The sequence below is a fragment of the Branchiostoma belcheri genome, unplaced genomic scaffold (genome assembly GCF_001625305.1).
Source record: "Branchiostoma belcheri isolate BF01 breed outbred unplaced genomic scaffold, Haploidv18h27 scaffold116, whole genome shotgun sequence".
NCBI classification, from domain to species: domain Eukaryota; kingdom Metazoa; phylum Chordata; class Leptocardii; order Amphioxiformes; family Branchiostomatidae; genus Branchiostoma; species Branchiostoma belcheri.
In genome coordinates, this window is record NW_017802558.1 from 867,843 (window position 1) to 893,356 (window position 25,514).

General features: G+C 42.8%; 1 protein-coding gene across 2 annotated transcripts in view; it reads left to right on the plus strand.

Annotated features, from left to right (window-relative positions):
* Positions 1-24,262, plus strand: part of LOC109462428 — a 25,167-nt gene extending 905 nt beyond the window's left edge. The window contains exons 3-26 of one of the 2 annotated variants that reach the window (XM_019758981.1): positions 260-322; positions 1,524-1,582; positions 6,547-6,625; positions 6,825-7,030; positions 7,697-7,895; positions 8,445-8,477; positions 9,018-9,038; positions 9,417-9,836; positions 10,780-10,812; positions 11,189-11,611; positions 12,568-12,591; positions 13,067-13,096; positions 13,862-14,149; positions 14,621-14,920; positions 15,561-15,735; positions 16,912-17,065; positions 17,386-17,620; positions 18,387-18,776; positions 19,129-19,545; positions 20,070-20,465; positions 21,235-21,328; positions 22,137-22,369; positions 23,206-23,402; positions 24,212-24,262. In XM_019758981.1, the coding sequence (XP_019614540.1) occupies positions 260-322; positions 1,524-1,582; positions 6,547-6,625; positions 6,825-7,030; positions 7,697-7,895; positions 8,445-8,477; positions 9,018-9,038; positions 9,417-9,836; positions 10,780-10,812; positions 11,189-11,611; positions 12,568-12,591; positions 13,067-13,096; positions 13,862-14,149; positions 14,621-14,920; positions 15,561-15,735; positions 16,912-17,065; positions 17,386-17,620; positions 18,387-18,776; positions 19,129-19,545; positions 20,070-20,465; positions 21,235-21,328; positions 22,137-22,369; positions 23,206-23,402; positions 24,212-24,229 (4,487 nt within the window). In that variant the 3' untranslated portion in view covers positions 24,230-24,262. The remainder of the gene's footprint in view (positions 1-259; positions 323-1,523; positions 1,583-6,546; positions 6,626-6,824; positions 7,031-7,696; positions 7,896-8,444; positions 8,478-9,017; positions 9,039-9,416; positions 9,837-10,779; positions 10,813-11,188; positions 11,612-12,567; positions 12,592-13,066; positions 13,097-13,861; positions 14,150-14,620; positions 14,921-15,560; positions 15,736-16,911; positions 17,066-17,385; positions 17,621-18,386; positions 18,777-19,128; positions 19,546-20,069; positions 20,466-21,234; positions 21,329-22,136; positions 22,370-23,205; positions 23,403-24,211) is intronic. The other variant, XM_019758982.1, reaches the window with a different exon arrangement.
* The last annotated feature ends 1,252 nt before the right edge of the window (positions 24,263-25,514 follow it).

Sequence of the window (25,514 nt, forward strand, 5' to 3'; positions counted from 1 at the left end):
ATATATATATATATATATAAATAATATCGAACAAAACGTTTTTAATTTAGTGATATGTGTCCTTGTTTTTTCTTCTGTCTTTTTGGAATGGGGTCCGGACTCTACGATAGAGTTCCACTCTACGATAGTTCTCGAAAAATACGATTTCTTTAGTACCTCAATTATAAGTATAGACCTGTCACCTCCAAGACACCGGGAGATTTTTCTCGGAGATTCTTTGTTTAACAGACGGTCTCCTTTTCTTACATGGTCGTCCCAGTGTCGGCTGCTGCTCCGGACAAGCGGGATTTGTCAGCCAACTTTCTGATCCAGCGACTGGAAGGTGACACTTCACTTTCTTTTTCTTTCATTTAGCCTATATTGATTTGATTGTATGAATGAAATCCGCGTGCGCTTGAATTCTCGACCGTTTCCGGTAGTAAGTCATACAAAGCAGTTGCAAAATGAGCAATGTGGGGTCGTTGGGCGTAGCGGCAGAGTGCTCGACTCGGAACCCAGAGGTCCCAGAGGTCCCGGGTTCGAGTCCTGACATGCCACCGATCTTGTGCCCTTGGGATATGCACATTACACGACTTTCCTCACTTCACTCAGGTGAAAATGAGTATTGTATTGTCCTCTGTGTTGGTGGCGGCATTAATATAAGTTGATATAACTTGTGTGTGCTGTCACCACTTCTTGTAATTACATGTTGGAATATATAAAAAAAGAGCAAATATATGCTGTAATTTACAAAAAAAATATTGGAAAACGATACTAACGTTGTAGAAAGCCAAAATCAATTCCAAATGAAAAGAAGAAAATGTGAAGGAATGAAAATTAAAAGTGTATTTATTATTATTCACCATACCACAATCTGTGTGTTTAGTCATTTGGTTAACCTTCATTACCACGTAGATTTTATAAGGAAGGCAACTTTTTCATTCGCACGCTCGCATCCGTTCTGGGGTTTTCAGGAGGTGTCATCCATATATTCAAATCAGCATGGCCTTATCCATAAATAACAGCAGTAGACTAACATCCCGATGTCACCGCGCTTTGTTATCACATATTTCTTGTAGCCTCGACACCTAGAATAGGCCCTGTTGGTCTAGTGGGCCACACAAGGCTAGTTTTGCGGTATGACTTAATACTTCAACCGACCTCAACCGGCCTCAACAGACCTCAACCGACCTCAACCGGCCTCAACCGACCGCTTCATGGTCGAATATGTGGTATACATGAGTTACAAATCCATCTCAACATTATGGATACATTGTCTACGCAATTATGAATAGGAAAAACACTGTAACTCTGGCGTTTTTTTACGGTGCAAAATAAGGAAAGTAAAAGAGCTTGTGCAGCACGGAAAACTCAACAGATATACAGGGAACCTCTTTAAAAATGTTTACGGAGGTGGATTTAATACTTTAAAGGGTAATTTTGTGGCCCGGAAGGGGAAAAGCTTGATGCTAGAAATTGATTGTAGAGATACCCTTAAGCATTATATTGTTGTTTAAACGACTTTCCTTAAATTATTCCCACAGAATTTCTGAGGGATGACGGCGGTGCGAGTGCAGAAAGTGCTGGAGCATCTACGGAAGAGGTAATGCACATTTTCTCCATAAATTGTGCCTGTTGTACCAACATATATCAGGATGATAAAATACACCCAACTTTACGCAAAAAAAACCAGTTACTCAAGCAACTGGATATGATTTTGGAAAAGGTCAGACGTTTCAGGTAGCATCCACTACCTTTCGTCAGCACTGATGCTATATGAAACGTCTGACCGTTTCCAAAACTATATCCAGTTGCTTGAGTAGCTGCTTTTTGTCGTATCGTATTATCTGGATGTCTAACCTTCGCCGACGTTAATTCAACTTTAGCACTAAAATAGGGGAAAACATTACGTTTTAGCCAGCTTCGGCTTAGCTGATTTCGAAATAGCTGTAGCAAAGGAATTTTGTTGAAACAGTTTAACTTCAAAGGTGAACCCTCCACATATACATTGCCCGTCATATTTAAGCATCTACGATACTTTAGACATAACTTAGCTTGACTTAACTGTTTGTTGATTTATTGATTGCTTCCTTGATTCTTTCGTAAGTTTGCATTTTTCCTCGTCCCAAATCATCATAGTTTTCTAGAAGCTCTTGTCCAACATTGCCTTCCACATGTACAACCAATCAGCATGTTTTGTTGTGTCTCTTCATGATGCTTTTCAATGTTAGTGAGAAGTGGTCTCACAGTCTTTATTCTCCCGTGTGCTGGTACGGCCACACTGACTTAATTTCATGGATGACATCCCCTGAAGACCCCCAGACTAGTGCGCGCGGGCGAATAAAAAAATCCGGCCAACATAAAAATGCTACTAAACCACAGGAATACAATTCTAGTATTGTGAATTTTCGGCAGTACTTAGCGACGTTATACGAAAAGCCGGCACATGCTGGCTTTTTGCGGAATTTATAAATCGGCACTGTATGTATGTACTGAGTTCTTGAGTCGTGGACCTTCGGTAGCCTGGGTGCTCGGCTCCGTATTGTCGATAACTACCATGGACTACCCAGGCCTAGAGCCAGGCCAGAGCCTCGGTGGACGTGATATTTTTTTTGAGAACAGGCCAAATTCAGGGCGAGCGGATGTCATCCATAAAATTAAGTCGGTGTCAAACCGTAGTCTTCTGGCTCGTGTCTTGTCCGAGAGTTTTGCAAGGCCCCGCAGTTAGTTTTTTTTGCTTGTCTGATGTTGTCCCCAATGTACGGAAATAAAAGTCCATATCATCACATTTATCCTGTGTTCTGTCAAGCTTGGGGCAGGGTGTAACCGTCCAATTGTTTTGTAAGCTTGGGGTGAACTGTCCATTTTTGTAAGGCTTGTGGTGTAACAGAATCTGATGTTTTTCAAGCTTTGGGGTAACCGTCCAATTGTTTTGTAAGCTAGGGGTGAACTGTCCATTTTTGTAGGCTTGTGGTGTAACCGTCGAAATGTTTTTCAAACTTTGGGGTAAGCGTCCAGTTGTTTTGCAAGATTTGTGCCGGGTGTAACCGCGTCCAGTTGTTTTTCAAGCTAGCTAGGGAGCCGGGTGTAACCGTCCAGTTGTTTTGCATGCATGCTTGGGGTGTAACCGTCCAGTTACGTTGTTAATCAAGATTGAGGCCCGGTGTAAGCGTCCAGCTGTTTCCTCTTGGTCTTCAAATTTTGGGTGTCGGAAGTATTAACTGTCCAGTTGTTTTTTCAAGCTTGGGGCCGGATGAACTGTGAAATTTACGGTTTTTTTTTCAAGGGTTGTGTGTCGGGTGTAACCGTCCAGTTGTTTTCAAGCAAGGAGACAATCCTCCAGTTCAAGTTTTAAACTTAGGGTTTGAGTGTGTGGATAGAATGACCGTCCGGAAGTTTGGGGGTAGCTGCCCAGTTATTTTTGTAGGGGGTTAGAATGAACGTCCAGAAGTTTGGGGGTATCTGTCCAGTTATTTTTGTAGGGGGTTAGAATGACCGTCCAGAAGTTTGGGGGTAACTTCCCAGTTATTTTTGTAGGGTGTTATCTAGAATGACCGTCCAGAAGTTTGGGGGTATCTGCCCAGTTATTTTTGTAGGGGGTTAGAATGACCGTCCAGAAGTTTAGGGGTAGCTGTCCAGAAGTTTAAAGTGTTGTAACTGTTGGTGGTATAATGGGATAGAATCTTATACCTATAGCTATCCAACGTAAAAGTAGTTAGTTTTTAAAGACAAAACTTTTCAGTACTGTTTATGTCTCTTCGTACGTGTGAACATGAATATGTATATGAGCCCATGGTCACTAATTTTTCGCGTACCCCACTTCTACAAGTGCATCTGCACATATCCTTTACTAGTTTTCACCCCCTCCCCCTCGATACAGCCCTTCTCCCCATACCGCTCTCCCAGCGAAACCGTCGGGTTCACAGAAACAAACGCAGGCCGCTAGGAATTAAAGTTTACGCAGAAGGCTGATAGTATATATCTGTAGTTTAGTGGTATCCCTTCCCTCTGGCAGTGACTAAACTGTCCCAGGGATGGATTAACTGCTAAGCTTTTACCAGCCGAGCCGCCTCTGCAGCGTTTGCTCTTGTAATGGCTGAGGTGTACCAAGCATTACGTGTTGACAGAGATATAGATCTACGCTCGGTTGGACATACCTGTCGGACCCGGCGTGTTTCTGCTCGACCGGCAAAGAATGTCATTAGAGACAGGTGAATTTGCAGTCGGTCGCTGTGGGCTATTAAAGGGGCTCTCCACTCCAGAAGTGGGTATTATTTCCCGATAGATGATGTTTAGGGGGATACAAAGGCACCCGACTTTTTGCTAAATTACCCGTAGCTGTCTTTTAGACAATGATCCTTTTCTAAACCCATGTACCCCCATACAGAACCGCTTCTGATGTACAACGCTGTGTACATATACATTTGCCTGTATGGTCAACTTCGAACACGAATTATCGCTGATAATAGACGGCCTTAGCGTAACAGCAGCGTTCGAGTGACTATCACACATTTAGGAAGGTTCACAAAACGTTGATACCCTAAGCCCGTCTTGGGATACAGAGATTTGCGCGCTTTTTATTTGTCGAACTTTCCCCATCAACACACAGTGCGCATTGAACTCTGGGTTATCCGGGAGGGTCTTTCCAGGGTTTTTACGGATTTGATCAATATTATAATAATGTTCGCCCTTTATTCAAGCTTCAACGTATAGTAAATTTGACACAACAAAGTGGATTCCAGCATAACAATTTATTCTCTGATGAATCATTATAATACCCGCTTCTGCAGTAGAGAGCTCCTTTAAGCGAGGGTCACAACCGCCGTACGTATTTTTTAGTCCGTACGTTTTTTCGGGAGGCCACGTGCGCAACGTTTTTCTGAAAACGTGGGGAAGGTCTGGCAAGAGCAAGGAGGGAGGGAGGGAGAGAGGGAGGGAGAGAGGGAGGGAGGGAGGGAGAGAGGGAAGGAGGGAGGGAGAGAGGGAAGGAGTGAGGGATTACAAATAGCCTATAACCTTCACTTACAGTAAATGTAGCATAAATGTGTGGAGAACGAGTGAGAGTGCAACTTTACTAGCATTGAGGTCAAAATGTGCCATTTTCGATGAAAGAAAGTTAAATCATGACAATGACATATCGTCTTTTATAAACAAAAGGAGGGGAGGGGGAGAGGAAGGGGAAATCGGCTAATGTTCGGGAGGTCATGTAAAAAATGGATCTCCCCTGAGTGACGTCCCGCTCCATTTGCTACAGCCATGTTCGCCTGAATAAACGTTACAGGGCTTTGGACAGGATTGTCATCAATTTGAAACAGGATTCAAAGGCTGGCTGATGCCATACACGGTAAGACGCACCGGTAGCATTACACCAATCTGTTGCAACCGTACTGACGTATGGGCCCTGACGGATGACACGAACAGAGCTATACGTCACTAGGTAGAGGGGGAGGGAGGGGGGAAGGGGGCACCAAAATGGTTTGCAGGGCACAGCCCAGTAATAGGGCTTTCCTATGTTAATATATGGGAATTATGTCAAAACAACGTGGTCAAAATTCATATACCTGAGTTTTAGACCTTGAACAACACACATTCCCAGGGTAGTCCAACCTCTCAAGTCTCCATTCACCAAAAATGAAAAAATCCTACGCACCTAAACCATGCGAGAATTCTTCCCGGACATTGAGAAGTGCCCCCCACCGCTCTGGACAGCTGATGACAGCATGTAAACCTATATCTTCTTTGGCGAGTCAGACAACACAAACATGGCTGCAAGTCTGTTTTTTCAACAAAATTAAAATACTAAAACCCTTACCTATAACATCCAAGTCCAAAACAACAACATTTCCCAAGAAAAAGACTTCTTTACACTTTACATTACATTGCCATCTCTACAACTGGGCTCTCTGCGCCTGCGCTGATTACTGACCTTTGCCCTGCACTTGGTGCTGAAGATCCTTCATTTAGTCATTTTGCGGCACTGAATTGACAAATCTACAACGTGTTCCTATTGAACTACAATAAAAACGCCTTTAGTGCATGTGCAGGGAGGACATGTCAGTACTCTGGGTGCCACATACCACAGGTGAATAAAATACACAGCGTGTGTGTCTTCACAGCACGCGAGGTTGGCACGTACTCATGAAGACATCGACCTACAGAGTTAGTTCCTCACGTACATTGTATCTGGACGTAGTTGAAGGTCTTCCCCGACTTTATTTTAACAATTCAATCTTTGGGGGGGGATTCCAGAGGAAAAATATTCATTGTTTATCCTTATTGACAGATCTCCATTAGTGAATACAATGTATACTACAATAGTCTTCCAGGAGTCTAAAAAGTTACACATTACACTACCTACGCTTACATAGATAAGAACTATCTTCACTGAAAGAACAACACAATTGACAGGAAAAAACTAATATAGGTCAGAGGTCAGGCTCATCATATAAGTTAATTTATATACAAGTAGTATATAAACTGTTCTTCTTTAGCCTAAATATTCTATATAAACGCTTCTATGTATTATGTATATATTACATATAATCTATTATATGTGTTATCTTCAAGGATGAGTCGTCGTCTGGATCAGGAGAAGGCAGCGAAGAGGCTGCAGAAAGGCGCGAAGAGACGTTCTTAGAAACACGTGGTGAGTTTATTTTGGAACATGTGCCATTTTTTGACGACTCTTGGTGGCAAATATGCAGATGTTGGCAATGTTCTGCAAAACATTGCCGAACTGTGTTTCTGCAAATCCGCAGTGCAAAAACTATGTTTGTGTTGGAACCAAAGTTTTACCTTGAAACTGAGTTGAGTTACTAATGTTATCGTGCTGTTTTTTTTAAAAGGATATTCCGGGTATACACAGCGTGGCGGTACCCAGTACAAGGTGTTCGCCCAGCTCAAGTCATACCAAGCTGCCAAACAGACCTGTGCAGCACAGGGAGGTCATCTGGCCGACGTCAAGACTCGGGCGCTGCACAACTTCCTCCTGTCCGAGATCCGGAAGGTTGACGCCAACAGAGACTACTGGATCGGGCTCAACGATATAACAGTAAGTGTCGCACCGATTGGCAGATTCTTATTCCTTTATAGGCATCGGGTATACATGCAGTGCTTTGTAGTCGCTTTGTAACCAGGAAGTCGTGAGTTCAAACCCGGGTCGGGTCATACCAAAAACTTTGAAAATGGTAAAAATGTACATACTGCTTTCTCTGCTTAGCGCTCATCTATGAGAAAAAGTATGGGATCATGTCAAACACACAACACTACCAGCGGACTAGCCCCCCGTTGTAGTGCTTGTACACCTGTGTGGCCCAACGGATACAGAAATGGACATGGACATCCCTATGCTCAGCAGAGTGGAACGGGACTTTTTTTGTAGTAATAGAATGGAGATCATATCGTTTTTGCAGTGTTCCCCCTCTTTCCGTCTATAGATGTATTCAGACTAAACTGCACACAAAAATTCGGATTTAACAATGGTGTCAAATGCCAGGTATATTTAGGCCTGGTACACTGCATGAAAGCTTGTCTTTAAGCACATCTTAAAGCATATGTTTAAATGTACGCGCGATTAGATTTAGCTAAAACATGGAGCTTCCATCACCAGCCTGGTGTGATGGAAGCTCCTTGGCTAAAACTAGCAGTGTGCTAGAGTTGTCCATCACTATGTCTTGTGTTTGTATGTTGTTTAATAGAAAGCAATTCCTTTCTATAGGTTGAGAACACGTGGACCTGGTCTGACGGGACGCGGATCAGCGATTGTGACTTCAAAAACTGGGCACCAGGAGAGCCGAACAACGCGTACGCCAACCGAGGGGGCCCGGGCCAGGACTGCGGGCAACTCTGGAAATCTCGAAGCTTCCAATGGGACGACGATACGTGTACCAACCAGAAGTACTTCATCTGTCAGAGAGGTACTCTTCTTCCCACATTCAAACTTTCTTACAGAACCTGAGAATTGTAGACTTCCGAAAATAATTATTTCATCAGGTTAGTAGGACATAGGATATAGGAATTTTTTCTCACCTGCTTACGTTATGGTGGAAAAAAGAAATCGGTCTGGATAAGAAAGTCAACCTCAGTGATGAAGGGGGGGATACAAGCGTAGCCATATTAGGAATTGTGTTATCGCCGCAAAAATGCCACCTACATCGGCTACACATAGCGAGGAGTAGCAGAGTAGCAGTACTCTAGTCAGAAGCGAGGAGTAGCAGAGTAGCAGTACTCTAGCTCTGAGGGACATCGAAACGTCAGCAGGTGAAATACAGTACCGGTTGTGTAAGAATAAAAATCCCTATATCCTTGAGAACTAGACCTCCGAAGTGTACATGAAACTTAATCATTAAAGAATAACTTTGCTGCCTGGGTCACTGTATTGTGACATTGCAGTTTGTGTATTGTGGTTTTCTTGGTTTTGTCCTTACCGAATTCATTTTATTTCTTGCCATTTTGCACATTTCCAGGTCCGGGCGAAGAGAATGTGTGTGGATCAGGAGGTGAGATGAACATTACATACTAGTACCCCATGAGCTGTGTCTATATCCTTTCAACACATTCATGATCAATAAAGACAAGAATCAATGGACTGTTTTTTTTAATCAAGAAAGAAGCAATTTGATTATCCCCCAGCTATCCCAATAGTCTGCTTCTCCAGACTGTATTCAACAGCCACATATTTGAACCTGCAAAGACAACACTGAAGATGAATACCATTTTCCAATGAAAAATTTATGACCTCGTGTAACAACAAAACAACATTTACATGTACGTGGAACAAAGCAGAGAGAAATATTCAACATCAACGATCTTTCATCATATTCACCTAGGCCAATAAGTTTATAATCCTCTAGACCACATATGGTCAGATTTAGGCCATTTGGGCAGAAATATGCAATAAATATGACATCAAGGATAAAATGCTATACAAAAGAGAGTCGTGTCATAACAATCTGATATTCCATTGTTTCATGTCACGTTGGGAATATGTACTTTAATATCTAAGTTCTGACTTATATTGTTTGACTTTGTGTCCATAGGTGCTGGATCGGGGCAATGTGGTAAGTGCCTGGTAAACGTTGTTGACTTCTTTTGTAAGCTACGATTAAAATTGGTTGCGAAAGAACTTTCCATGTGATAAGACATGATCCATTTTGATGAACTTGAAAGATTCAAACATCATTTGTCATGAGAAACAATAACTATTTTTTAAACCTTCTCTCAGAATTTCAACAACTACATCTTAACGCTAGGCTTCCTGTGCGTGCGTTTTCACTTGAAAACAATACATTTATAATCGCTAAAGAAGATACGTCTACCAGGCTTTTTGGAGAAAATCAGAGCTACAAGAATTGAAACAGTTACGTTATTTGTCAGGCTTTCTGTGGCAAACTCAGAAATATAAGAACACTGAAGCAGTAACGTTATTTGTTTTGCAGCTGCTAGCTCCACCAATATTGCCCGGGGCCGTCCGACACAGCAATCGAGTGTCGCCCATGGGGGCGTGCCTGGACGGGCGGTGGACGGGAACACAAACTCCCAGTGGGGGGGAAGTTCCTGCACTCACACCGGAAACGACAACCAGCCGTGGTGGCGGGTGGACCTGGGGTCCTCCAATTGCGTGGACCGCGTTGTCGTCACCAACCGCGCGGACTGTTGCCCAGAACGGCTCCAAAACTTCAAGGTGTACGTCGGAGATAACCCGAATGTTGTCGCCAACCCTACGTGCGGCGGAGCGCAGTCTGTCACCGGCAAGGCAACGATCACAGTGGACTGCGGCGGCCGGACGGGCCGATATGTGGGGATAGCTCTACCGGGCAGGCAGTATCTGACGCTATGTGAAGTGCAGGTCTTTGGAGGTATACTTTGTACTGCTTTCTTTTTTTTCATTTGTATTGTTCCTGATACTATGCTGCATGGTGTTTTCTTGAAGATATGGGACTATGTGGTAGATAGCGCACCATCTTCAGCACTATCTGTGTTGGTAGTTACAAGGTAAAACTGTCGTTCCAACAAAAAATACAAATGTTCTCACCTAGAACTTTTGACCAGTCACTCTAGTCTTCCTCAGTAGACTGACCCAGTGAGACTTGTCATGTGGCTTCGTCGTTGACCCAGTGTTGACGTCACACTTCAGAGAGGCCACGTGACAAATCTCACTGGGGCAGTCTATTGAAGAAGACCAAAGTGACTGGTCGAAAGCTCTAGGTGAGAACATTTGCGACTTTTGGTGGAAAATATGCAGATGTTGGCAACATCTGCAAATCCGTAGTGCAAAAACTATGTTGTGCAAATTCGTAGTGTGTTTTTGTCACACATTCAGACAGATTAAATAGCCAAAGAGGCTCGGTGGGCGTCACTCCACCGTTAGGGAAGGGAAGGTATCGTAAAGTGTCTTTTCCAAGGGCACAACGTTGGGATATGGTGAGTATCGAACCCGGGACCTATTGGCTCCGAGTCCACCGCTCTAACCGTTGCACAACCGACAGAACTTATAATTAGTCCTATTGATTTGTAAGAAGTGATACACTACGAAAACACGCCTCTGGATACACAGAACGGTGGTCATTCTCCCAAAATCTCAAACATGAGCAGGAAAATAAGCAAAGTGTTGAACGATTTTTTTTAAAGTTTCAAAGAAAAATGTTTAACTGTTTGGTGGTTTCCTTATTATCCACACATAGTTTGTTCTCAGTAGCGTAAAGTTCAGAGACAGTATACACTGCCTTTGATTGGAGCGTTGTGGAAAACGTACTTTAATATCTAAGTTCTGACTTATATTGTTTGACTTTGTGTCCATAGGTGCTGCATTGATTAAGCTGCCTTCACAATGTGGTAAGTGCCTGGTAAACGCTGTTGACTTCTTTTGTAAGCCACGATTAAAATTGGTTGCAAAAGAACTTTCCATGTGATAAGACAGGATCCATTTTGATGAACTAGAATGATTCGAACATCATTTGTCATAAGAAACAATAACTATTTTTTAAACCTTCTCTCAGAATTTTAACAACTACATCTTAACGCTAGGCTTCCTGTGTGTGTGCTTCAATTGAAAACAATACATTTATTTTCGCTAAAGAAGATACGTCTACGAGGCTTTCTGAAGAAATCAAAGCTACAAAAATTGAAACAGTTACGTTGCTTGTCAGGCTTTCTGTGGCAAACTCAGAAATATAAAAACATTGAAGCTGTAACGTTATTTGTGTTGCAGCTGCTAGCTCCACCAATATTGCCCGGGGCCGTCCGGCACAACAATCAAGTCAATACGACGGAAATTCCGTGGCTGGACGGGCGGTGGACGGGAACACAAACGCCCGGTGGTCGGGAAGGTCTTGCAGTTGCACCCGGAACGACAACCAGCCGTGGTGGCGGGTGGACCTGGGGTCCTCCAATTGCGTGGACCGCGTTGTCGTCACCAACCGCGCGGACTGTTGCCCAGAACGGCTACAAAACTTCAAGGTGTACGTCGGAGATAACCCGAATGTTGTCGCCAACCCTACGTGCGGTGGAGCGCAGTCTGTCACCGGCAAGGCAACGATCACCGTGGACTGCGGCGGCCGGACGGGCCGATACGTGGGGATAGCTCTACCGGGCAGGCAGTATCTGACACTATGTGAAGTGCAGGTCTTTGGAGGTATACTTTGCACTGCTTTCTTTTTTTCATTTGTAGTGTTCCTGGTACTATGCTGCATGGTGTTTTCTTGAAGATATGGAACTAAGTGGTAGATAGTGCACCATCTTCAGCACCATCTATGTTGGTAGTTACAAGGTCAAACTGTCGTTCCAACAAAAAATGCAGATGTTCTCACCTAGAACTTTTGACCAGTCACTCTAGTCTTGCTCAGTAGACTGACCCAGTGAGCCTTGTCATGTGGCTTCGTCGTTGACCCAGTGTTGACGTCACACTTCATAGAGGCCACGTGACAAGTCTCACTCGGGCAGTCTATTGAAGAGGACCAAAGTGACTGGTCGAAAGCTCTAGGTGAGAACATTTGCGACTTTTGGTGGAAAATATGCAGATGTTGGCAACATCTGCAAATCCGTAGTGCAAAAACTATGTTGTGCAAATTCGAAGTGTGTTTTTGGCACACATTCAGACAGATTAAATAGCCAAAGAGGCTCGGTGGGCGTCACTCCACCGTTAGGGAAGGGGAAGGGGAAGGGAAGGTAGCGTAAAGTGTCTTTTCCAAGGGCACAACGTTTGGGACATGGTGAGTATCGAACCCGGGACCTATTGGCTCCGAGTCCACCGCTCTAACCGTTGCGCAACCGACAGCACTAACTAAAGTCCTATTGATTTATAAGAATATCATAAGTGATACACTACGAAAACGCGCCTCAGAACACAGAACGGTGGTCATTCTCCCAAAACCTCAAACATGAGCAGGAAAATAAGCAAAGTGTTGAACGATTTTTTGAAAAGTTTCAAAGAAAAATGTTTAACTGTTTGGTGGTTTCCTTATTATCTACACATAGTTTGTTCTCAGTAGCGTTAAGTTCAGAGACAGTATACACTGCCTTTAATTGGAGCGTTGTGGAAAACGTACTTTAATATCTAAGTTCTAATATTGTTTGACTTTGTGTCCATAGGTGCTGGATCGGGGCAGCAATGTGGTAAGTGCCTGGTAAACGCTGTTGACTTCTTTTGTAAGCTATGATTAAAATTGGTTGCGAAAGAATTTTCCATGTGATAAGAGATGATCCATTGACCAGTGTTGACTTGAATGATTTGTCATGAGAAACAAGAACTATTTTTTAAACCTTCTCTCAGAATTTCAACAACTACATCTTAAGTAACGTAAGATACAGTACCGGTTATGTAAGAAGAAAGGTCCCTATACCCTTGAGAACTAGACCTCCGAAGTGTACATGTAACTTAATCATTAAACAATAACTTATTTTTATGTGTATGTTGACTTATTTGTTGAACGGCGGTACCTGAAATCAGTCGTTGCTGCCCGGGTCACAGTATTGTGACATTGCAATTTCAATACATAGAATAGAAAATGAATAAACTTGAGAACTGTGGTTTTCTTGATTTTCTCCTTACCGAATTCATTTTAATTCTTGCCATTTTGCACGTTTTCAGATCCTGGAGAAGAGAATTGTGAATCAGGAGGTGAGATGAACATTACATACTAGTACCCTATAAGCTGTACCTATAATGTATAGCCTTTCTACGCATTCATGATCAAGAAAGACAAGGGTCAATCAAAGACATTCTATCACCTTCTTAGGTCAATCGACTGTTATTTGTTCTTGAGAAAGAAGCAGTTTGCTTATGCCACAGCTATCCCAATAGTCTGCTTCTCCAGACTGTATTCAACAGCCACACATATTCGAACCTGCAAAGACAACACTGAAGATGAGTACCATTTTCAATGAAAAATTTATGACCTCGTGTAACAACAAAACAACATTTACGTGGAACAAAGAGAGAAATATTCAACATCAACGCTATTTCATCATGTTCAACTAGGCCAATATATTTATAATCCTCTAGACCACATATAGTCAGATTTAGGCCATTTGGGCAGAAATATGCAATAAATATAACATCAAGGATGAAATGCTATACAAAAGAGAAGCCGTGTCATAACAATCTGATATTCCATTGTTTCATGTATTGAAGAATGATGTTGGATAAGTAGTTTGAATAGTTTATAGTTTTGTTAATAATCAGTGTTATTTGTCATACATTGTACCTGTTGCAATTGTGTGCAATAACCTTTGACTTGATTTGAAATATTTCGAACCTTATGCCGTAAGCTGATGTTAACTTATGCCGTAAGCTGATGTTAACTTCTGCCATTTCACCCTGATACTGGACATGTATGCACCTGATAAATCTAAAACTTCTGCACGGTTCTGTTCTTGCTATAAGGATACATCAATCTTGGCTGTTGGCGAGACACCGGTAACAGAGCCATCCCAACCCTGGAGGGGTCCGACTCACGTCTGGACGGGTCGTACCAAAACCGCCAGAACGCCATCGAGAAGTGCTACCAGGCCGCCAAGGAACGAGGGTTCACCTACTTCGCGGTGCAGAACGGAGGTTGGTGCGCCTCTTCCGCCATCGCGGGAGAAACCTACCAGAAGTTCGGCCGCTCTACAACCTGTGGGGCCGACGGCGAAGGAGGGCCTTGGGGCAATCAGGTGTACAAAATCACAGGTGAGGGCCACTGCGAACCGCGCCTGTTGTTACCTACATGAAAATTAGGAGGTATTGTTTTTGGTATATGTCTGTGTGTGTCCGCGTGTGTGTCTGTGTTTCCTCATGACCCTTAGGTCAGGTTGTAATGGATATGCCCGGCGATATGATATGGTTAGATTCAGTCTGTCCCAGAGAAAGAAAGTCATTAATCACGTCTACATCTGGTAGCGTTTGCTTGATTTTACAGGTGATTTTAGTTACATGGCCTGCTTGACAGCTATTGTTGTTTCCCTTTCACGATAGAGACTTCTAGATACCATGGTGAATGAGAAGAGCACACAAGATCGAAACATTTCATGGAGGTCTGAGATATCTGAATTCTGATTAGATCTTACAGGCACCACAATTAATTCCTCTAGATCTATAATGATGGCCATACATAAAATATCATTTGACCCTCTCGAAATTTTGTTTCGTACCTCTCTGCAGACGCCCTGCCAAAGATCGTGAGCCTTGGCTGTTGGAAGGACACTGGAAACAGGGCCATCCCAACCATCGAGGGTTCGGACGCGCGTCTGGACGGTAGCTATGGGGCTCGTCGGGACGCGATTAACAAGTGCTACCAGGCCGCCAAGTCTCGAGGGTACACCTACTTCGCCCTGCAAAACGGAGGTTGGTGCGCCACTTCAGCCACGGCGGGAAAAACCTACCAGAAGTACGGACCGTCCACAACCTGCCGCACGGACGGCGAAGGCGGACCCTGGGGAAACCAAGTCTACCAAATCCCAGGTGCGTCTACCAAGTCTAGCCTCCACCAGGCCTTTCTACGGGAATACGGATCGTAGGATTCGGCAAAAAAGAGTGTAAAATTGGACAAGGGAGTCCGACCGCGGGGAGGTAGTTTCTTTCCCTCCGAACTGCGCGGCCAATCAAACCTACGATGCCACCAAACTCCCCTGGCAATCATTCTCCTATACATTATATAGTCAGTTTAGTTAGTCTGGTAGAGACTGTACCAAATCCCATGTAGTGGTGAAGGGAATCCGTCCTCGGTTGAAGTGGTTGAATTTGCTGATGCTTTCTCTTGTTTTCCCTCATCACCATTTACTATTATAATACCAAAAGACAGAGGATAGTAACTCGCAGGACCTGGTGTATTTCATTTTCCAATACACTGGGTTACATAAATGAGTATTGTCCTGTCATGTATTTGTCCCCTGTGTTGGTGGCGGCATTAATAGAAGTTGAAAAAACTTGAGTGTGTCATCACCACGTCTGGTGATTACATGTTGGAATAAAAAAAGTTATTAACTTCATCAATATTGAGACTATGTGCCACCAAGGAATCTTAATACTGATACAAGATAGCGTAACTCAAGAAATGTTGCTTCCACATGTAATCTTTTTTCTTTTTGTAAACCTCTACCAGGTGGTGCGGCATGCGAGGCGCCGCTGGACCTGTTCTTAGTGCTGGACGGATCCGGTAGCGTAGGAGCTGCAAACTTCGACAAGGTGAAGCAGTTTGCACGCGACATGGTCAACAGGTTCGACATCGGCCCGACTGCCACCAGGGTTGGAGTACTACAGTACTCTGACAGGAACAGGTGAGTGCCTGGTCTTTTGTCTGTTATGAACAAAGATGTGCAGAGCATTGATGTATCTTGTGGTAGTAGTAGTAAATGGTTTATTGGTAAAAACACGATACAAATCGGCCTTGCAGTATGTACACTGAATTGTGCCGAATTTTACATTCCACATACTCAGTAAAACTAACACTGTAGGCTAATATAATACATATACAAGTATATACAAGTAACATTCAATAATTGACGACATGGTTTTCCATACTATATCTTGTATGTATATACTATCTTATATGTAATCATGTCATTTATGAGCTTTTATCTTACATGTAATCGTGTCCTTTATTAGCGTGTTGTTGAATGGCGTTGGGAGTGCCACTTTTAGGTGTATTACAAGAGGTTAAGTTTTCCTTGCCATTAGTATGTTAATCTAATGATGCTATGATACGTAAATACAACCTTGGTTACATAGAGATTAAATGCATTGAATCTTTCAACGCCCTTCAACAACACCCTAATAAAGGACATGATTACATGTAAGATAAAAGCTCATAAATAACATGATTACATATAAGGTACTCAGTAGATACAAACAATCCCTTTATAAGCACTGGTAAAGTACGTCTACAAGTACAAATGTATTTGAATATAGTATCACTGACCTCCAAAAAGCGATCTTGAATTTTTCCAGAAGTTTTATGCAAGTTGAAGTCTTATGAATGTCTTATGTTATGGGTTTTGTCATTACATATATGTACATGTACAATCTATGTTTTTATGAATCCAGGAAGATTAGAAGAGATTTTCTAATCTAATCTAATGTAGTGGATTTCTAATAAAACATCAACATCAAACATCAATTGCAGTGAAAGCTGATATAACATTGCCCTGATAGATGTAACATGTATTTGGTAGATTGCAAAAAAAAAAATACAAAAGTAAAACTAAAATGCGCCCAAAAATTACTCAAGCAACTGGATATGATTTTGGAAACGGCGTCACCGACGAAAGGCAGTGGATACTACCTGAAACGTCTGGCTGTTTCCAAAACCATATCCAGTTGCTTGAGTAAGTGTTTTTTTGCGTATCTTATTAACATCACCGACGTAAAACTAAAATGTATCAATATCCTAAAAAAATACCATTTAATGTGTCTTATTAAACTAGCAGTAACGTTTTCTGTACTATTTTTCTCAGCCTGGTGTTTAACTTGGGAGCTAAATCAGACAAGCCGTCTACCATCAGCGCCATTAATGCCATCACGTACCAGAAAGGCGGCACGAAGACAGGGGCTGCGATGCAGTTCGTCCGTACGAACGCCGCATGGAGGCAAGGAGGAAACGTCCCGAAAGTAAGTACCGAAATATGTCATTTGTTCTATTTATTCATCTATGAAGATTTATCACATTTAATTTGTAGAAGGGTTGACATAACAGGTGACTATCACCTCTTCAAAGATGTCAAACCTGAGACCAGACTGTAAGGTTTGAACCACTCACACCGGGAAGCACCCTTGCTCTTTTCGGTGTGGTAGGATTTTTCATGTGCTCAGATCAAGGTGTGGGTCTCCTTAAACACGGGACCTCTGGCTTTACGCCCCCAACCGAAGATAGGTAGTCATTTACATTTTTTTGGCGTAAAAGACATGGGTGTATCTGCTTACTCCCACAGGTGATCATCGTGTTGACAGACGGGAAGTCGGGTGATTCTGTGTCGGGACCAGCTCAGAGTCTTGCCGCGAGCGGAATTACCGTGTACGGCATCGGAGTGGGCAACTTCGATCACGGGCAACTCCTACAGATCGCCAACAACGACCAGAACAATGTGATCGAGTTGAGCGACTTCAACGCCCTGGCCACGAAGATTAGCGAGATTGCCAAAGTCGTTTGCGAAAAGGTGTCTGACGGTATGTTCTAATTTGATACCATATTGCAGGGTTAGCCTTTACACTGTACATCTAAATCAAATTTGAGCGAGAAATGGATTTTAGGCATGCTGAAGCCATACCAAAATCTTTTTACGTACCAAAAGTCCACCCTTTTCATTATCAAATCCCAGAGTCTATTGTAGTATACAGTAGAGTGGGTCTATTTCCAAGTTAACCGACATCCAGAATACTGTATAGTCGTCCCTCAGTAAGACATATTGAGCTGCACGCATATATACTTCCCGCTCAGAACTTTTTTTCAGCAGGCCACCAAATCCTAGAGTCTAGTTACAGTCAACGTATCTCACTGGAAGTGACTTGAAGAAACTTGAAGTTTGTGTTATATATTGAATAAAAAAAACAGTTAAAGGGATTTGGGCAATTAAAGAGTTGCCTAATACTTTTATTTCAACATGTAAAGAAGATGCATATGAAATTGTCACTCAAGCAAGGTTTTGAAAACTGTCATATGCATGCGTTCCATGTACTTGAAACGTGCTACTTGAAACGTCTGACAGTTTTTAAATACCTATCGCCAGTTGCTTGCGTCACAAATTTGTTGTGTAGCAATTAAAATAATGGGAGGTTGAGTAACAATTGTGTGTCCAGTCACTGACGAAAAGCATTGGATGCTACATGAAACGTTTTCAACACATTATTATGTAGCTTGAGTACTAGTAACAATTTCTTGTGGTGCTTATAGCATTAACCAATGACCAGAAATGCATTTTTCTTTTCTTATCAGTTTGCCCCAGTGGTTACAAGGAATTCAACGGGATCTGCTACAAGGCGTTCAACACGGTAAAGACCTTCCTTCAGGCGTCCAAGGCTTGTTACGACGACGGCGGCACACTCGCCATGCCCAAGGATGCTGCCACCAACGCCTTCCTCAAGACCCTGAAGGACAAGGTAGACCCGGCCGGCTTCTTCTGGTTCGGCCTCGTGGATCAGCACACGGAGAACGAATGGCAGTGGGTAGACGGAGGGAACCTCGTCAGGGGCCAAAGCGACTGGAAACCGGGAGAGCCGAACAACGCAGGCGACGAGGACTTTGCCGAGTACTTCCCTAACAAATGGAACGACGTGGGCGGCAACGCAAGGAACAGGAAATTCATCTGCCAAGTGATTCCAACAGGTCAGTCAGCCAGACAGGCACCCTTTCGATTCAAATGACTAGGAATTTGGATCTAGAGCAGGCTGAAAATGGCATAACGTTTCCATCAGTGCATTTAAAATGCGGTGTTTTCGGTAACATGGCTACTCCTCTCCCACTACCCTTCTCTCATTTAAGGCATCCAATGCAATTTCAGGGCTGCAAAACTGAATTTTCAAGCTCAATGTTCCTGTCATTGGTCGTTGAAAATTTAATCTCTGTGTACCCGTTGTGTTGAAATAAAGCTCAAAATTTAACTATGATAATTACCAACGCAGATGAACTTTCATGAGAATATTTTCTTGTTTTGCCGCCCTGAAATTGTATTGCCCAGATTCCCCACAAGGCTACGTGTACCATCAACTGAGCCACATGAGCTACAAAGTTTACAACGTCAAGAAAGACTACAAGGGAGCGGTTGAGGCCTGTCGTGCAGATGGCGGTTCACTTGCCGAACCTAGAGATGCCGCCGCCAACACGTTCCTCATCTACCTCAAGAACGCCGTGGACAACCGAGCATGGTTCCGCTTCGGACTGACGGACGAACACCAGGAAGGAGGCTGGATGTGGGGAAGCGGTGTCGCCCTATCAACTTTCCGCACGTGGGGTCCGGGAGAACCGAATAACCGGAGAAACGAGGACTGTGCCGAGTACTTCCCTGGAAGTCATCCGAAAAACAAGAGGAACACGTGGAACGATGGGCCATGTACAGCTCGTACCAGGACGTTTATCTGCCAGGTCGTTCCGAAAGGTACGTTTCGTAAGAGTCGTTTGTTCTTGTTTGTAGATTACAAATCAGCATGTCCTTCAGTCAATACATACCTCTGAATAGGTTTCCTGCATTTGCTGGAGCATTCCTATTATCTGCATGATCAGTTAGGCCGTGTTGATTTGATTAGATGGATGGATGACATCCTCTGGGAACCCTAAAACTGATGCGAGCGTGCGAATGAAAAAAATGGCAAAAGAAGTTGCCTTCAGTATGACCTGTACGTCAATCTGGTCAAGAAGGTTGAACAAATTACTCAACTATTCATTTTCATTTCTTCACATTTTCTTCTTTTCCTTTGGAATTGATGTTGGCATTCTATGGCATTGGTATCGTTTTCCAATATTTTTTTTTTGCAATTTACGTCATATATTTGGTCATTTTGCAGCTGTTTTGTACGACTTACAGTAAGGTCGAAAGCTTTTTTTAACAGACGAAAATTCATACGTGCGGATGTCATCCATATAATCAACTCAATACGACCTTACCTTCATCATTTTCTGTAGGCTGTCCTAGAGGCTACAAGCAGAGGGGTGCAATCTGCTACAAGGCCTTCGACAAGAAGAAGAATTACGACGAGGCTGAGATGGCTTGCCGGGCTGAAGGAGGGTCCCTGGCGATGCCCCGCGACCAGGCTACCAACGACTTCCTGATCAAGCTGAAGAACGACAAGGACGGCAGCTCGTGGTTCTGGCTCGGGGCGGATGACAAGAATGACGAGGGCACATGGCTGGGCCGGGACGGCCAACAGTTCGGGAGCTTCCGCGCCTGGTTCCCGGGAGAACCGAACCAGGCTGGCGGGAACGAAGACTGCTTGATGCTGTTCGAAAGCCCCAGGAACAAGTGGAACGATCAAGGCTGTGCGACAAAACAGAAGTTCATCTGCCAGATCCAACTGCCAAGTAAGTTTACATTCAGATGATGCTGATATCCTCTGACCAGGCTTCGGGAAGCGGCTGGAAAGAGTAGAATTTGGCCAAATAGAGAGATGTCAAGGAGGTTGGTCCGCTAGAGTGCACAGTTTGCCGCACCCGAATTGTACTTTCCAGCGGACCAACTTTCCTGGCATGTTATCTCTTTATTTGGCCAAATTCTACTCTTTCCAGCCGCTTTCGGAAGCCTGGTGGTGTGGTAGAGGCCTGAAAGATGCTGACAGGATATAACTTATAACATTTTGGAACAGAAACCACGAGTCACAAGCAGAGGAAGAAGTGTTAGATGATACTAATGTTTTTTCAAAGACCATGTAACAGTATTTGGTATCTATTCTGTTATTATTTACTAATTTTACTCGCATCTATTTTTTTCGAGGATAGGGCAAAAATATACACATTACTTATCGAGGCCTCCTATATCCACACATACAGATGAAAGTAAAAAAAAAAACATGGTAGAATTAACAAAAACAAAACAATGAAATACAAAATGCGCTAGTGTACAAATCATAACAAAATCGGGCAAAACGACCAGTCTGCAAAATAAAGTTGAAAACCACATCAACGATTTTACAATTGTTCACAAATGACAAAAGAAGGTTTGAGAATATGTGAGCATCGGTTGTTGTCAATGGCGTTGTTTATGTCAACAGAAGGTATATTGTTATTATGACTACAAAACACCACTCTTTAGAATGTAGTTTTGTTAATCGAATCTTTTTTGTTTCGTGATCAGTTGTTGGTTCCTGCGGTGGCAACATTCAAGGGGAGTTTGGAACCATTGTCTCACCGGGCTACCCAGATACATACGCAGATAATCAGAAATGCACGTATGTAAAATGTTGATTTTTACTAACATGCCATGTGCAGCATAATGATTCTTACTAACATGCCACAGCAACTTGTTACACAGACTGCTTGACACCCCTCTGTCCATTTGAGGTTTTATTCATATCTGCTAAGGGCATGTTGATGTGATTATTCTTATCACATCGTCTGGGAACCCCAAAATTCTTTGCCTTCATCATGAAATCTACGTGGTAATGAAGGTTGAATAAATGACTTAACACACAGAGTATGGGATAGAGAATAATAGACTCTTCATTTTCATTTCTTCACATTTTCTTCTTTGCCTTAATTTTGGCATTCTACGATATTAGTATCGTTTTTTAATTTTTTTTTTGCAGTTTACTGCATATATTTGCTCATTTTTTCAACTGCTTTGCACGATTTACAGTATGATCGAATCCTTGTATTTTCTTGGAAATACACAATAATTCATGCTCGCGTGGATGTCATCCTTGTAATCAAATCTACATGGCCTAAGCCCTAAAACGGCTTACAACGAGGTAACTTGAATGTATGCCATAGAGGAGTTTTCTTTTAATTTTACACAACCAATTTTCTCACCTAGAGTGCTGACGTTTCGGTGTCTATCAGGCACCTTCCTCAGAACTTCTGACTGGAGTTCTGCTTCTGAGTTCAGAAGCTCTGAGGAAGGTGTCTGATAGACACCGAAACGTCAGCACTCTAGGTAAGAAAATTGGTAGGGCTAACAAGTGTAAAAGAAAACTCCTGTATCCTATACTTGACCGACCCGATGAAACTATTTTCGGTTGAATGTATGCCATTTTGCAGCTGGAACATCATGGCTCGACCAGGGAAGGTCTTGACTCTGATCTTCGAGGATTTCGACCTCCAGGGCACCTCCGACACGGTGACTGTTGAAGACCCCTGCAGCGACAGGGAGCTGGGGAAGTTCTCGGGGTCGACTCTGCCTGCACCCGTCCGCAGCGCGGACAAACAGCTGAGGATCGTCTTCAGAACCGACCACTCTGTCAGCGAACGTGGCTTCAGGGTCAAATTCTTCGGTAAGTCAGATTTAAGTTAGTTTGAGCCCTCCGCATGGATTCACACAATCACTGGCATGGTCGCTTAAGCTTATGGCAGCTACGCTAATTTCCGTCTCGTAAACGGTCGTCGCTTTATGAAACGGTAGATGCCATATAACGGCAAGCACGGTCCATCTCATATCCATACCGTGATGTTTCGCATGTTTCGTGGGTTATTGAGGGTATAGGTTTAGCTACTCTTTTTTTGACTCGGGTTCGAATCCGAGCCTGTGCTTTTCTTTTATACTAATACATTTACTATTTTTTTATGGTTCTCCCTTATATTTGCAATTGTAATGTTGCTTCTTATAGTATACATTACGTTTGATACGATTTTGAAACATCGACCAGTCAGCATGCAATATGGCATCGAAAGGCGACGACCGTTTACGAGACGGAAATTTGCGATGGCGCCCATCTCGATCTGGTTCTCCTTTGGGTCACACAGTAGTGCAATCACTTTGGCAGGAAGCTAGTCGATTGGTAGTGGTGTGTGTTTAACTCCCGTACTCTTCTCAAACGCTGAGTGCTAAGCACAGGTAGCAGTATATGTACCACGTCTTTGGTATCACTCGGCCGGGGACAGGTACATTACAGGTCCGGTTCGCAATACTCCATTCAGCAGCAAAATACATTAACTGTTATACGTCGATGAACCAACGTCTGGCGTACTCTTCAATCAGAGGTTTAGGCTTCGCTTTAAGCTTTGACGTGTTCCTGGCTCTGGATTCATCTGGCTTTCCTTGCCCGGGTGGCTTCCTAGCTGTTTTTTCTTTGTGCCGACCACCCAATTTGTATATGTCTGTTCTTAACAGCCAGCGACGCTTCCGGGAAACGAGAGATTGAGGAGCCGATGTCTGTCCAGCAGCCCGATGAGATCATGGAGGGGCGTGGCCAGGAGGAAGGAGGCCAGGAGGAGCGTGGCCTGGAGGAAGCTGCCGATGAAGAGGTGCTGATGGAGACCTTGAAGATGCTGGAGGACGACCTGCGCAATGCTGGCAACGAGCTAAGGGTACGGCGTACTGATCTGTACCTAGCCTGGGACCATTCATTTTTTAATGGGGCTCCTTGCAACTCGTTACCCCGAAAAAACGGGCTAACCAGTGCAAGGAGTTGCGTTACAAAACGGATGGCACACAGGCTAATGTTCACCTATCTCCAATGAAAATATCTATCTGTATCAGTGTTCTAGTTCTAGTCAGCCTGAAATTTTCCCTGTCATCTCGTAGAGGGACTATCCTATGAGGGGCCAGGCATGCTACGCCTGGAAAAATCTGAAATTTGCCCTCTTGAAAATCCATTTCATGCAATTTGGGGGTACAATTTGTTGCTAGACTAAGCTTAGTTTAGTGAGATCTCTTTCCAAATCTTTACACGCCGATTTTTTGTCCGTCAAAGATGACAGATTGGGCAAAATTTATGTCAGTCATGGTCGTCAAATTCCATCAAATGACAGAACAGATGGATGCTGGCTAGTTTGAAATCTGTACATCAAATTTAGTTTTGAACTGCTAGATGGGAAAGATCGATCTACTGTACTATATTCAAGCGAGAAATGTATATATGATTGTTTTCTCCTCTCACAAGCTTGGAGGTGTATTGTGGTTCATTGCACCTGTAGGTGCACAGCTAACTAATATTAGGCAGAGTACAAACAAAACTCAAACAACAATTTTTCTCCTTCAGACTCTCTGACAGATTCTGAAACTGTCAAGTTACTGAGTGTGTGCATATATCTTCACTAAAATGTTTATAAGTCCGATGTGATTTGAAGTAATTTAATTTAATTCATAGCATTTATTTTTTTTTATCTTTTTGTAGGAGCTCCATGAAGAATGACAACTGGCGACAGATGACGTTGAAATGATTGACCAAAAACCAACCAAGACCGATCATCAGACTACAGGATAACTGCTTAGCAAGAAGCTTCGCCGCAGATAGGACCAAGGCAACATAAGAAATGATAAAGAATAGATTACAAATCACGAAAATCAAGAATTGTTATCCCGGCTATTTCCTTGTACCGTAGCTGTAAACATCACTTTAATCCAGCAGTAATACAAAATGACAATCATCTCTTTTGCTTCTAGTTTCCATACGTAGTACACAGTCTTTCAACTTTTGACGGGTTTCCGGGTTATTGTGCAATGAAAAAACTTTTTTGTAGGATTCCTTGTTTATTTCTTACTTCTTCTTCTCTACTGCCAAGCCCAACAACTTCTCACATGACTGTTTTTATCCATCCCCAGAACATTGTCTGTACTATACTGTGTGAAAAAAATGTCTGACATACTCAACTATCTAACGATAAAGTTGACAATAACATTCTAAAGGTAAACATTGCCATCGAAGACCACATTTTGTATGCACAGGCTACACCGATTTGATACGTCGCTCCAGAAAATATTTAACCCAGCAAACCCTGTAGTTAAGAAGGGGTCCTGACTCTAAAACTAACATCAGTATTGCTTCATTGAAAAATATCCACAAACTAAGGTAAACTGGTTGTAATCCACCTGCTGGTTCTCTATATCTTTTTCTAATATCCAACTAAATTGCAAGTTTCATGATTCTTAATAGTTTGGCCACATCAATTTAATCAATTGGTTCTCGGATTCGCCCCCTTCATATTTTTCTGATTTGCAAAACAAAAATATATAAATCACCTCCAAAACAAATGTTTTTATTTTGACCTCACTAGTTGAGCAAAGTCCTTGTCTTCCTAGCTGTTACAGTTTTTTCCATCTAACAATGCATCATTTGGTTTGCATGATTAAAAGTTCAAAATTCATTGTTGTCAAGTTGGACATTTTAGGCTATCATAGGATGCCTAAGATTTTTTAATTTTTTTGTCGTGTTGTTTCATATTTTCTCTAAAAAAATTCCAAGAACCAACAAATCAAATTGCTGTGGCCTTATATATGCAGAAATGTTTAAGTAACATATAATGATATACAGACACTAGCACCAACAAGTCTACATAATTTTCAGATGAACTGTTACAAGAAAGCAAACAAAGAAACACTGTACTTCACTGACAATCAAAAACACTGTCTGAACCCAATTTGGGAGGAAGTATCATATAACTATATGATTAATGAAGGAATACCAACTATTGTTACAT